This window comes from Procambarus clarkii, chromosome 41 (assembly GCF_040958095.1).
Source record: "Procambarus clarkii isolate CNS0578487 chromosome 41, FALCON_Pclarkii_2.0, whole genome shotgun sequence".
NCBI classification, from domain to species: Eukaryota; Metazoa; Arthropoda; class Malacostraca; order Decapoda; family Cambaridae; genus Procambarus; species Procambarus clarkii.
In genome coordinates, this window is record NC_091190.1 from 5,266,365 (window position 1) to 5,280,603 (window position 14,239).

The following is a 14,239-nucleotide window of genomic DNA, read 5'->3' on the forward strand; positions in this document are numbered from 1 at the left end:
TCGTTCAACAAAATCCTTACTTTTAACAATACATTTTGCCCCTGTGAAGTCGATAGAATGATTACATAAACTGGAATGTAAATACAATGCACTGGATTGCTGGGCTGTACGAATAGCGTATGAATGCTGTTTTAAACGCGAGGAAAGAGATTTACCTGTCTGGCCGATGTAAACACATGCACACTCATTACAAGGGATGGAATACACACAACCTGCTACAGACGAGGGCGAGTTCCCTCGAGCAAAAAGGACTTTCTACAAACAGACTACTAAGTCGAAACCAGAACTGAAAAATTCGTTGGTATTACCATATTCTGAGGGTCTAGTAAATCTTGCCCCAGCCCTGAAGAACCTTAATATTAATCTAGTGTTCAAAAATGATAATACAGTTAAGTCCATGTTAATTAAGAACTCGCCCTCGTCTGTAGCAGGTTGTGTGAATTCCATCCCTTGTAATGAGTGTGCATGTGTTTACATCGGCCAGACAGGTAAATCTCTTTCCTCGCGTTTAAAACAGCATTCATACGCTATTCGTACATTCATACGCTATGTCGTACCTAGTAGCCAGAACGCACTTCTCGGCCTACTATGCAAGGCCCGATTTGCCTAATAAGCCAAGTTTTCCTGAATTAATATATTTTCTCAAATTTTTTTCTTATGAAATGATAAAGCTACCCATTTCATTATGTATGAGGTCAATTTTGTTTTTATTGGAGTTAAAATTAACGTAGATATATGACCGAACCTAACTAACCCTACCTAACCTAACCTAACCTATCTTTATAGGTTAGGTTAAGTTAGGTAGCCGGAAAAGTTAAGTTAGGTTAGGTTAGGTAGGTTAGGTAGTCGAAAAATAAATAATTCATGAAACCTTGGCTTATGAAGCAATCGGGCCTTGCATAGTAGGCTGAGAAGTGCGTTCTGGCTACTAGGTACGACATATATACATATATATATATATATATGTATATATATATATATATATATATATATATATATATATATATATATATATATATATATATATATATATATATATATATATATATACATATATATATATATATATATATATATATATATATATATATATATATATATATATATATATATATATATATATATATATATATATATAAATATGGAAGGGAGTACCACCTCTAGCTGGAAGAAGGGGGACCCATAGCCTCGGAGGAAACCACGCATAACGCATTAGAGGGAATGTTTAGATCCCCTCCAATACAGTTTCTGTGTGCTTTTCTCCTACCACCCCCTTCCTTTTTTATTTTTTGTGCTTTATTATGCATTTGATGGTTACAAGATATACATGGGTTGTTACAAAAATAATAATGCAAAAAGGTGCTTAAAGGTTATGGATCTCTTGAAAAACACAACAATGGGAAACATTGATGAATGTCACAGACGGGTTCGATCATTGTTGCAAGTCAAACACTTCTTCGAATTCCTCTAAAGTTGGACTAGTGCCCAAGACGCAACAGGCATTTCCCCTCTGAATCGCAACACTGAGGCGCTGGAACAAGAAACTTTTTGCTCTCTGGTCTTTTGTAGCACTGATCAATTTGTCCCCCAATTCCTTCAGGAACTTCAATGCACATTTTCCCCACGAACCGAGGGTCTCCGAGCCGATCGGACCAAAGCTGTAGCAGTGTGCTAGACCTCTGTATTTAATAATTTTCTGCGATTCCCTGAAAGAAGCAGCACCACCGCTTTCACGTGTGCTGTAGTGGAGGTAGGTACTGGCCAGTGTGGCAGCGCACGTGTAGTCCCATACCACTTGCTTACCATCCTTCCTAGGTAGCAAGGTGACCCCATCAGGGCGCTTCTGAGGGTCGTTAGGTCTGGATAAGTGTGGTTCTCTTTGTGCCGGGCAGCGGGCTGTGGCGAGGCTACTCTTGATGATGTCGTTGACTTCTTCATGTCTTACAATTTTACCCTGTGATTTACGACATACCAGACCATGACGACCATATTGGTCTGCCATCGCAGTTCCGCAGATGAACCTATGTTCGGTGAGGATGGGGGCGGCAAGGCGAAGGGCAACTCCAATGCGGAGAGCGTCATGACTGAGGCGAGTTCCCAGGGCTGCATTGGGCACAGCAAATAAATAATCCCCGGCGTGGGGTGCTGTTACCGCTAGGAGGCGGGCTTTGTTTTCAGCATCAGCGTTGTCAATCATTGCTGTGACAGTCTTTTCCATTATGGGGCTATCCCAGTGGGCCTGCTTGTGGTCTTTTGGGACTTGTGGTCGGGGTTGAGGGTGTGCAATGGTGTCCCATTTTCTGGCTGCTTCGATGAACGTTTGATCATGAGTTCCCGCTGTCTCTCTCATACGCTCTGGTAGGATCTGCCCTACCAATTCGTTGGCTGCTGTACATGAGGATAAGAATGCTGGAAGTGCTACCTCAGTTGCTTTTCGTATGCCTATATCTCTAAATCTCACTGGTAGTGTTGCTTGGTCCCACTGACTGTCATCTAAATCTAGGTTGAGCGCCTTCCTGAATATTGACCTGAGGAGCTCATCATATTGATGAGCCAAAATTGATGAGTGGGTTGCCAAAAGTTGGTGCACACCTTAAGAAGTATGTTAGCCTGGGCAAGGTAAGGCACTTTGTGAGAAGGTAGAGGGCATCGTGGGAGTCCAAGTCCCCAATTCTCTCTTCCATCCTCTTTTGGTCTCTAAACTTTTCGTCAAGGACTGCAGCAATGGCATTGTGGCCCAGAGGTGCTCCGAGTGGTGTGCTGTCGGTAGGTTTAACGACTGAGGCTTCTGGTAAAACTGATTTCACTGCTCTAATGATTACTTCACTGGATGCAATAATTTCGCACTTGGAGGGGTTAAGAACGAGACCCATGGACTCCCCCCGTGTCTTCACCAGCTGTAGGTCTTCTAGCAGGGAATCTTGTGTGCCTGCCAGAGTGCCATCATCCAGGAACCAGATGTTGAGCTCACTGGACAGTCTGGTTGTAATTTCTCGAACCGCTATGCAAAAGAGGAACGGTGCAAGTGGGTAACCCTGTTGAATTCTCTCTGCTGTGGTGACTTCATGTTTGCCAAACAGGAGGGTTGAGTCTTTGCTGTAGCCTGCTGACACAAACGGGAGAATGCTTGGGCAATGTTCCTGGACTGCAGTGAGGATTGCTTCCCTTTTGACCGAGTTGAAAGCGTTTTTAAAATCTAATTTTACTACTGCCTGGTCTTCAGTAAGAGAGCTAATGTAGGCTCGTGCAGCATGAGCCGCTGCTTCACAGCCTTGGGGGACTCCAAACCCCAGCTGGTTGGGTTGCAGCATGGTGGCTGCTTCCATTCGGATACTTCTGACAGCAGCCCTTGCAACTAGGCGGCGAAGGGTATTACCAACGGCAATGGGTCTGATCCCTCCCCCCTTTTTTTTCAGGGCACATAGGGATGCACCAAAGAAGAATGGTTTGATTTCATCAGGGATTAACCCGGCGAGGCAGTTGTTGACAAACGTTGTAATTTCTGTCAGGAGCGCTTCTGCAGCTGGGCCAAGAACAGGGTTCACTATTTCCTTCACATGTTGAGGTCTTACCCCTGTGTAGCCTCCTGAGGAGCCCGGGGGAAATGAAACGATAGCTTTATAAACCTCTGACTCCCGGAGGACGAGAGGTTCCTGGTTAGGGGCGAGCCTGACCTGTGGGGGAGGTCCACCTACGGCCCTGAGGGGGTGTTTTTCTCCCAGTGCTTGGGCTGTGGTTTCATCCCTGGGCAAAATTTTGTCCTCACTTGTGATCAACCTGAGTGCCCCGACTGTATTGCCCTCTTCAATTTTCTTGCTGACTTGGGTACCTAATTTTCTGTTGTCGCTGATTGTCGTACTTGGTCTGCCTCGGCGGTGTTTGGTGTGTTTGGGGAGGCGGACTAGGTTGTCAGCCCTAGGAAAATCCCTAATTGCTTTATTGACGGATGAGGCCAGTGTCTTGCCTCCTCTGTCTGGTACACCTAAGCATGCATTGCCAAAAAGTAACAGATTGTGCCAGGCTTTGATGGTATCAGGTGCATCAAGGTTATTTGACCCTCTGTTGACTTTTGCGATGAGGTCCGTGTATTTCCCGGCAGCAAATGGGCGAGAGGCCTTTGGGATGTGGGTGAGTGTCCTGGTTGACGTTGCTTTAATTGCCTCTAGCAGGTCGTCTGTTGCAATGTAATCTGTTGCGATTTGTACTGGTGCAACAGGCTCCTGAGTGTTGCCTCCTCCCACGGGAGGCCTCCCTGACCCAGGACAGTCGCCATGCTGGCGTATGACTCTGGAGACCGAGTTGATGCTGATGTTGCTCCAACAAACACTGCATGTGCCTCTCCTTTGATTGGCTTCGGGAGGGGTGAGCTGGCTGGTAGCGGCTTCTTCTGCCATCCCCTTAGGTAAAGTGAATGTCACCTTGCACTGGAGTATTTGTCTCTCCCTCCTGGCTGGAGGGGACGAGGTTGTCCCCTATACTATGCGTCATGTCTGGGCGGATGTCTGGGGTGGGTGGGCTCGTGGAGGTGGTGGGTGGGGGTTGGGAAGCTGCGCTGGCCCGGTCTGGGAGGGGGGCCGGGGAGGGGAAGGCGCGACCACCTGATCGTGGGAGGTGGGGGCGGGGAAGCGGAAGACACTGCACCTCACGGAGGGGGGTGGGGAGATATATATATATATATATATATATATATATATATATATATATATATATATATATATATATATATATATATATATATATATATATATATATATATATATATACATATATATATATATGTCGTACCTAGTAGCCAGAACGCACTTCTCAGCCTACTATGCAAGGCCCAATTTGCATAATAAGCCAAGTTTTCATGAATTAATTGTTTTTCGACTACCTAACCTACCTAACCTAACCTAACCTAACTTTTTCGGCTACATAACCTAACCTAACCTATAAAGATAGGTTAGGATAGGTTAGGTAGGGTTGGTTAGGTTCGGTCAAATATCTACGTTAATTTTAACTCCACTAAAAAAAAATTGTCCTCAGACAAAATGAAAAGGGTAGCTTTATCATTTCATAAGAAAAAAAATTAGAGAAAATATATTAATTCAGGAAAACTTGGCTTATTAGGCAAATCGGGCCTTGGATAGTAGGCCGAGAAGTGCATTCTGGCTACTAGGTACGACATATATATATATATATATATATATATATATATATATATATATATATATATATATATATATATATATATATATATATATAATTGAAAACTCCATCACCAGAAGTGACTCGAACCTATACTGCCAAGAGCACTATGCAACTGGTGTACAGGAGACCCCACTCGACCATGTAAACCATGTTAACCACTCTGTGTAAATACTCTATGCAAATAAAGAGACCTAGTCTATGGAACTCACTCCCTAATGATTTGAAAACCGGTCCAACTTATGCCTTATTCAAAAATAAAACCAAAAAGTACCTAATTTCATCTTCATAGTTTTCTACCTAGTGCTTTATGTTCACACTGTATCTAGTGCTACCCAGTCCCCCAATATATGTACCTAAGCCATATTACTTTGCCATTGTAATCTTAGATATCATTTGATTTCATTGGTTGTTGTATTGAGTACATACTCTACTGCATTATTCCTTGAAATGATCCTCAAATGGTACTCCAGTGAACCAATGTATAACCCTGAAATATTATCCTAACGTACCTAGTAATTCTTGTTTCATTATTGTGTATTATTCTAATCTGCTTTTGTGTCAAAATTTCTTGCAATATACCTGTAAACATTTTTTGTGTATATTACTGTAATTATTCTACTTAAATTTATCTGTACCTCTAAAGTAAAGCTGCAAAGTACCTGTTAACATTTTTCTTTTCAGTTTTACTCTTAAATTATCTAAAAATTATGTTAGTTTAAGTACTTGCCCGAAATGCTATGCGTCCTAGTGGCTTTACAAGAATGTAAATTCAACTTAATTTCTATGTTCGCTGTTAACCCCAAATGTACCTTCTTGCATATAAATAAATAAATAAATAAATAAATAAATAAATAAATAAATAAATAAATAAATAAGAAGGTGGATGGCTGATGGTAGACTAAGGAGGTGGGTGGCAGGTCAGGCACAGAGCGGGTGGGTAGCAGGGCGTTCAGGAAACAGTGGGTGGGAGGTGGGTGGCGTGAGTGGCCGAGCTGCTGACTAGTACTAATACAGGAGCTGGTGGATGGAGTTCGCCCTGAGCAGCCGTGGTGTGGGGACGTGTCCCGTCCACCGTGACTGCTGGGGTTGTTTGCCAATTTGGTCACCAGGTGGTGGGGGTGTTTCTGCCCTCCCAGTGTTGTTGCCTGCCTGGCTGTGTGCTGACGTGGCAGTTCTGACATGGGGGGCCTTCCAATTCCTCCTGTTCTACGTGTGAATTCCGTGGGACTGGAGTTCTTGTGTAAGGCTGGTTATCCAGCCGTTGAGTTGGTGATGTGCGACATGCTTCGTGTCCCGGTGGAGGCTGTCTACGGACTTGAGCTTGTTATGGCCCACCGGGTGATTGTCAAGTTTGTGAGGGAGGAGGAGAATCAGGACTTCCTCCGTCGGTACGAAGGGCGTTCGTTGCAGTTGCCGAATGGCGCCGGCTCTGTTGTGGTCTCGGACCGCAGTGGTTCCCTGACTTATGTCAATGTGCACGGTGCGCCCCTGGAGTTCCCTGAAGACCTTCTCCGGCGCTTCTTTGGGAGGTATGGTGCTGTCATCAGTGTGCGGGTGAACGCTTTCATCGGGGAAGTATGCTGGGAAACAGACGAACATCCGTACCTTAGGTATGCGCCTGCGGTCGGATATCCCATCTTCTGTCCGGCTGCTGGGTTACTACGTTCGGGTGTATTATGCCCGGCAGCCCCGTACTTGTTTCCATTGTGGTCAGTTAGGGCATCAGGCTGCCGGGTGCTCTGAGGCCCCTGCTGCACCTGTTAACTTGTTCCGAGAAGAGGATTTCCCGCCGCTCCCTCAGGGCGTGGATTCCGGATATGAAGAGGGGCAGGTCCCATTCGCTGCTGATGCGGCCCCCCCCCCCCTGCGTCACCCGACGTGCCCCCGGTGGTTGTTGTCCCTCCTCCAGGTGTTCCGGTGGCTCCTGTCGCTGGTCAATTCGCTGTGCCAGTTGCTCCCGAGGGTCTTCCGGATGGTCTCTGCGAGTCGTCTACATCTTCCTCGTCTCCTGCTGCTGTGCATGGCCCTGAGCCCTCGCCAGGTGTTACGGCTGTGCTGGGTGCTGGGGGGGCTGCGGAGCATCCTGTAGTGTGCGGCCCGGTTCCCCCTGTGGTTGAGGCTGCTGCCGTACTGCGACGGGCGTCGGTTCACACGGTTTGTGAGGTCCGTGGTTCTGGATCCACCTCCGGCAGTGAGGATGTGCGGCCGGTGCCCAAGCGTTCCAGGCGTTCTTCGACTGCTTGGGCTGATGTGGAGGACTTCGGCACAGGTGGAGCTTCGGGCGATGATATAGCGGTTCCGGGTGCTTCGCGCTCTACGTCGCTGGTGGTTGCTGACGTCCATGTGTCTGCTGTTGACAATGTTTGTACCTATGATTTACCTCCTGTTCTTTCTCCTGCAGAAGGTTCTCCGCAGTGGGGGGTGGTCGCTCCTACAGACGTGGATGTTGAGAGTTCTGGTGCGCGCCGAGGCATCAAGCTGATACTGAAGAAGGATGCCAAGCGTGGGGGGTCTATGCAGGTACAACGTCCGGTGGTTGACGCGGGGCCCTGTGAGGCAGCCGAGGAGGCTCCCAGTGCGCTGCCCATTGCCCGGCCTCGTGGGAAGGAGCCCCTCCCTCTCCTCTTAGCCTTTGGAGTGGCGCATGATGCTCAGCATCCTCTTCATCTCCGGAATCCACGCCCTGAGGGAGCGGCGGGAAATCCTCTTCCCGAAACAAGTTAACAGGTGCAGCAGGGGCCTCAGAGCACCCGGCAGCCTGATGCCCTAACTGGCCACACCGGAAACAAGTACGGGGCTGCCGGGCATAATACACCCGAACGTAGTAACCTAGCAGCCGGACAGAAGATGGGATATCCGACCGCAGGTGCATACCTAAGGTACGGATGTTCGTCTGCTTCCCAGCATACTTCCCCGAGGAAAGCGTGTTCACCCGCACACTGATGACAGCACCATACCTCCCGAAGAAGCGCCGGAGAAGGTCTTCAGGGAACTCCAGGGGCGCACCGTGCACACTGACATATGTCAGGGCTCCACTTCGGTCCGAGACCGTAACGGAGCCGGCGCCATCCGGCAACTGCAACGAACGCCCTTCGTTCCGCCGGAGGAAGTCCCGATACTCCTCCCACACGAACTTGACAATCACCCGGTGGGCCGTAACAAGCTCAACTCCATATACAGCCTCCACCGGGACACGAAGCATGTCGCACTTCACCAACTCAATGGCCGGATAACCAGCCTTGCACGAGAATTCTAGTCCCACGGAATTCACCCGCAAAACAGGAGGAATTGCAAGGCCCCCCATGTCAAAACGGCCACGTCAGCACGCCTCCACTAAGGAGTTAGTGGCCCTTGGGTATATGCAGGTAAATATATACAATTGTCAGCGCATCGCGTTTCAATCATCCAAGTGACAACAAAAGCCACACAATATCTCTTAGAATAACCTAGGTGGAGAAAAATGGTAACATGTTTGTTTTCTGCAATGTCGATGCTCACTGTAGAAGTTGAAAAAACATAGTTTTCGAAATAAACTAATTTTATAAGAAAATACAATGAAAATAGATGACAGCCGTCACCCTCATCGGTAACGGCCGATGAGCCCCGATAAACCGGCAAAGTGATTGACTAAACCTATAAGATGAGCAATGTTACCTTCTCTCTGATTTGCCAAACGAAAATCCCATGTGACATCTATAGAGACTTAAGTGCGCTATTCAAAAATTTCTAATAACTACGTGTGAACGCCTTCCTGAATCGTACATCCCGCTCTTCTTACCGAGTACTTAAGGACTTTCGTAGCACACCTACTTACGAAGAAAATATGGTGCTTCATGAATCTAGGTCCTTTTTCTTATTTCATTGATAACTGGAAATAATATAATGTATGTTCTCCGAAATTCTTTGTTGCTTAAGTCTAATAATTAAAAAGGTCAATTCATAAATAACTCAGCACTAACTGTAAAGTGATTGTTTGCCAAGACAAGTTCTTGCAGTGGGAGCTGCTGGAGGCAGGCGAGGAGCTGGGTGCTCTCCAGTGTAGGCGACGACGAGACCGCGTCAGTACAGTTGAACTTGTGCCCCAGCTGGAGGGCCACCTGCCTGTGGTTCTCCCTCAGGGCCCAGGAAGACAAGGCTGACCCTGACTGAAGGATGGCTCGCCTGAACAAACCTGGTGGAGTATACCATAATAATATAAATATATGATATTAAAAACACATGCATAAACACATACACAAACACATACACAAACACACACATATCATGACTAACCTTTGGCACTTGGCGACAAGATCTGAAAGTGTACTGAAGCAGCTCCAGCACTCTCGCCGAAGATGGTGACCTTGTTTGGGTCGCCACCCAGGTCACGAATGTTGTTGTGCACCCAGCGTAGTGCCAGCGTCTGGTCCTTCAGGCCCAAGTTACCCGGCATTATAGAGTCCTCCGTGGACAGGAACCCTGCATGGGCAACACAATCCTCAACACCATCTCTCAGTAATGTATCTGAATTTTTAATTTAGCTGCATTTTTCGAATGTTTTAATATTAACATCGACGTACAGCAGCGTTATGAACAATTTATACATGACAACAATGATTGACAAACATGCTCTGTGAATGTTTTTATAGAACCAATGTATAAGAACCTATACTAGCCGACCTAAGATAACGAAACTCATTCTCAACAGTCTTCCTTACTGCATTCCCCCTCACTAAAAATTTACACATTCCATGCACTTATTTCATAAGAGGAGTTTAATCTGCATGTTTCCTTTCTTGGCATACATACGAATGATGAATTAGCCGAGCTTAAGATATGCAGTACAGTAGTAAACTGTACTTTAGGTTACTGAACTATTTCAAAATATTTACCACTGAGCAATGTACCTCTGAAAATGTCGACAGCCTCTTGAAAATAAACAGCAGAAACGGCAGACGATACTCACCGAGAGTTCCCAGACGGTACCGGGGGACGACGAGAACAATGTCCCTGGTGAGCAGAGGCAGCGGCGGGTTCCAGGTGGCAGTCCCGCCTGACTTGAATGCTCCTCCATGAATCCACACCATCACCGGGAGGTGGGAGGCGCGAGGCTGCACACAATCACCACAATAAGTATAGCACATAGTGCTGGATTTTACAGCTGTTATAAAAGTTACATAATTTGTTTCTATATAGTCATACAGGCTTAGCTCTCCCTAACATAGGATTATGTTAGGGAGAGCTAAGCCCACCAACATAGGATTATGCCTGAACGGTAGAAGTGAGTGCCCCCAAAGAAACAAAGCCAGTGTTCTTAATGCTTATATTCGTCGAGCGCTTACCCACTGCTCTGAATGGAGCAACGTGAGTAGAGAGTTTGAAAGAGTAACTCAGGTATTGGTGAACAACGGATATAGCAACGCGGAAATAAACGCTGCTATAAGAAGACACTTGGACCGTTGGTATAATTCAGAACCTAGAACAGAAACCACAGCACCCCCAATAAAATTATATTACAAATCAACCATGCACAGTGAACATATAAAAGAGGAAAGAATAATGAAAGAAATAATCCGTAAAAGAGTAAAAAGCACTACTCCTAACCAAAACATAAACCTGATAATATTCTACAAAACCAAGAAGACTTCCGAACTCCTTATCAAAAACAGCCCGAAGCCGACGGAGAACCCTCTACAGCAGTCAAGCGTTGTATACATGTACACTTGCCCCCACGAAGGATGTAACCTTCAATGTAAGTACATAGGTATGACGTCGACCAAGCTGACGAGGCGTTTGACATGCCATCTTCAATCTGGTGCCCCTAGGAATCACATGAGACAAGCCCATGACATTACTCTAACAAGAGAAATGTTGAACAAGAATACTTGCATAATAGACAAAACCCAAGATTCAAGAAGATTACAAATTCTTGAGGCAATTCACATAAGAATAGAGCGACCTACCATGAACACCCAAATCACGGAACTATTTACTCTACCCACCATGAGAGTAAGGACAAGACAAGAACATATCGATGCCAACACAGAAGACAATGTCCAACATAACAGGCCAATTACACTGGATTAATCTTTGTGTTTAGATAGGAGATGCCTCGTATGGGCCAATAAGCCTTCTGCAGCCTCTATGTTTCACCTCACATTTATCCCTTATGTATCCCCCCATGTTTTCACCTTCATTGTATTATCACCTGACCTAATGCGGGTATAAAATCAACTAGTATTGTAAGATCTGTTCACTTGAAAATGAACCATGGAGGTTCGAAACGTCGTGCAAATTATACAAATAAGTGTAATACACTCTATAGTAAATCACTTCTTTTCTTCACCTTAAAAGTACGAAAATGAGTTTTGGAGAACTCCTATTTCAATTAAGCCCTGATGCTAAGAAAATAGTTAGAGGGATAGAAGCCCTAAACCAGAAAATAATAAATACAGAATATGCGGTCATATTCAATGAAACATATATATATATATATATATATATATATATATATATATATATATATATATATATATATATATATATATATATATATATATATATATATATGCGGAAAATCCACAGAGAAATATGAAATGAGGTGAACGTTTCGGCTTGTTAAAGCCTTTGTCACCACCAGACTGACTCAGTCTGGTGTTGACAAAGGCTTTAACAAGCCGAAACGTTCACCTCATTCCTTATTTCTCTGTGGATTTTCCGCATAAAATTATCAGTCTTTTGTGATCGTCAATTGCATATATATATATATATATATATATATATATATATATATATATATATATATATATATATATATATATATATATATATATATATATATATATATATATATATATATAAATATATATATATATATATATATATATATATATATATATATATATATTATATATATATATATAAATATATATATATATAACTGCCTCTCTGGGTTGATCCCAGATACAATAAAACCCTTTTTCTTTGGAGCATCCCTTTGTGCCCTCAAGAAGAAAGATGGTGGAGTCAGACCCATTGCCGTGGGTAACACACTTCGGCGCCTTGTTGCTAGGGCAGCTGTCAGAAAAATTAGCATAGACGCTGCGACGATGCTTCGACCCCATCAACTAGGTTTTGGTGTCCCCCATGGCTGTGAAGCAGCAGCTCATGCAGCACGAGCCTATATAAAGCACCTCCCAGAAAATAAGGCATTAATTAAATTAGACTTTAAAAATGCCTTCAACCAGGTAAAAAGGGATGTGGTACTGGAAGCAGTTCGAACAAGCTTTCCTTCTCTACTCCCCTTCGTCTCAGCAGGGTACAGTAGGGAATCGACGCTGCTGTTTGGGGAACATGAAGTTGTTTCTGCAGAAGGTGTCCAGCAGGGAGACCCACTTGCCCCTTTTCTTTTTTGCATGGCTGTTAAAGAGGTCACAAGCAGGTTGACCAGCGAACTCAACATCTGGTTCCTGGACGATGGCACCCTGGCAGGGACACAGGAGTCCCTGCTAGAAGATCTACAGCTGGTGAAATCTAAGGGAGAGGAGTTAGGACTCACCCTAAACCATTAAAGTGTGAAATCATCTCATCTAGCCAACCAACCATAGATGCAGTGCGAACCATATTGCCAGGAGCCCAAGTGATCGCTCCCACCGACAGTGTGCTGCTAGGGGCACCTCTGGGCTCGAGCGCCATTGAGGTAGTCCTCGAAGAAAAGCTGAACGACCTGAGGAGGATGGAGGGAAGAATAGGGGCTTTGGACGCCCACGATGCTCTGTACCTTCTCACAAGGTGCCTGGCTTTGCCCAGACTGACCTATTTCCTAAGGTGTGCTCCCTCCTTCGACAGCCCAAAATTAACAGAATATGACACACTCCTAAGGTCAATAACCGTGAAAGTGTTAAACCTCTCCCTGCAAGATGACCAATGGGACCAAGCAACGCTCCCAGTTAGACTCGGGGGGATAGGTATTCGCAAGGCGACCCAGTTAGCATTGCCGGCATTCTTATCCTCGACCAGTGCAACAGGTGAATTAGTTAAGGAAATACTACCGGAACACCTAAGAGACTTCATTGGGATTCATGATCCCAAATTCGCGGAAGGAGCCGGTCAGTGGGACACTCTTGTCAACTCTCATCCTCGACCGACTTTTCCAAATGACTGCAAACAGTCCAAATGGGATAGCCCCATAGTGGAGAACATCGCCACATCATTGCTGGAGGCAGCTTCCAGGAAGGACAAAGCGCGTCTTCTAGCTGTGCAAGCTCCCCATGCCGGGGACTTCCTGTTGGCAGTCCCTAATTCCGCCTTGGGGACCCGCCTGGACCATCGGACCCTAAGTATTGGTGTTGCTCTGCGCCTTGCCGCCCCTATCTCCACCGAGCACCGGTGTATTTGCGGCCATGCACGGGCAGACCAATACGGCAGCCATGGTCTCATCTGTCGTAAGACACAGGGAAAGATTGCCAGACATGAAGCAGTCAATGACATCATCAAGAGAAGTTTGGCTTCAGCTGGGTGCCTAGCACAAAGGGAACCTCAGTTGTGCAGGCCTGACAACAGCCAAAAACGCCCAGATGGAGTCACCCTGCAGCCGTGGAGAGAAGGTAAACAGGTCGTGTGGAACTACACGTGTGCATCCACATTGGCTGATACCTATCTACCTTACAGCGCAGCTGAGGGAGGCGGGGCGGCCACCTTCAGGGAGACCCAGAAAACTAACAAGTACAGGGACCTAGAACGTTGTTACAGGTTCGTGCCAATAGGCTCTGAGACTCTGGGCGCCTGGGGTAAATGTGCACTTAAGTTCCTGAAGGAGCTGGGCGAGGAACTCATTGGGAAGACTAGAGACCCAAGAGCGGCCAGTTTTATGTTCCAGCGCCTCAGTGTCGCTGTTCAGAGGGGAAATGCGTGTTGTATCTTGGGTACGCACCCGACCCCCGAGGAACTGGACGAGGTCTTCGAACACTGATTGGTATATTGTTATATTGTTATATAAGTGTGTGTTTTCTGTAAACTGTAACATTGCAATAAAATCAAATAAAAAAAAAAAAAAATAATAGGGGTG

General features: G+C 45.6%; 1 protein-coding gene across 1 annotated transcript in view; it reads right to left on the reverse strand.

Moving 5' to 3' along the window:
• LOC123750444 (carboxylic ester hydrolase-like) overlaps positions 1-14,239 on the reverse strand; it is a 252,174-nt gene that overhangs the window by 119,035 nt on the left and 118,900 nt on the right. Inside the window, exons 5-7 of the mRNA XM_069339084.1 lie at positions 10,139-10,360; positions 9,466-9,651; positions 9,153-9,364 (exon numbers count right to left, since the gene is read on the reverse strand). Coding sequence (XP_069195185.1) covers positions 9,153-9,364; positions 9,466-9,651; positions 10,139-10,360 — 620 coding nt within the window. The remainder of the gene's footprint in view (positions 1-9,152; positions 9,365-9,465; positions 9,652-10,138; positions 10,361-14,239) is intronic.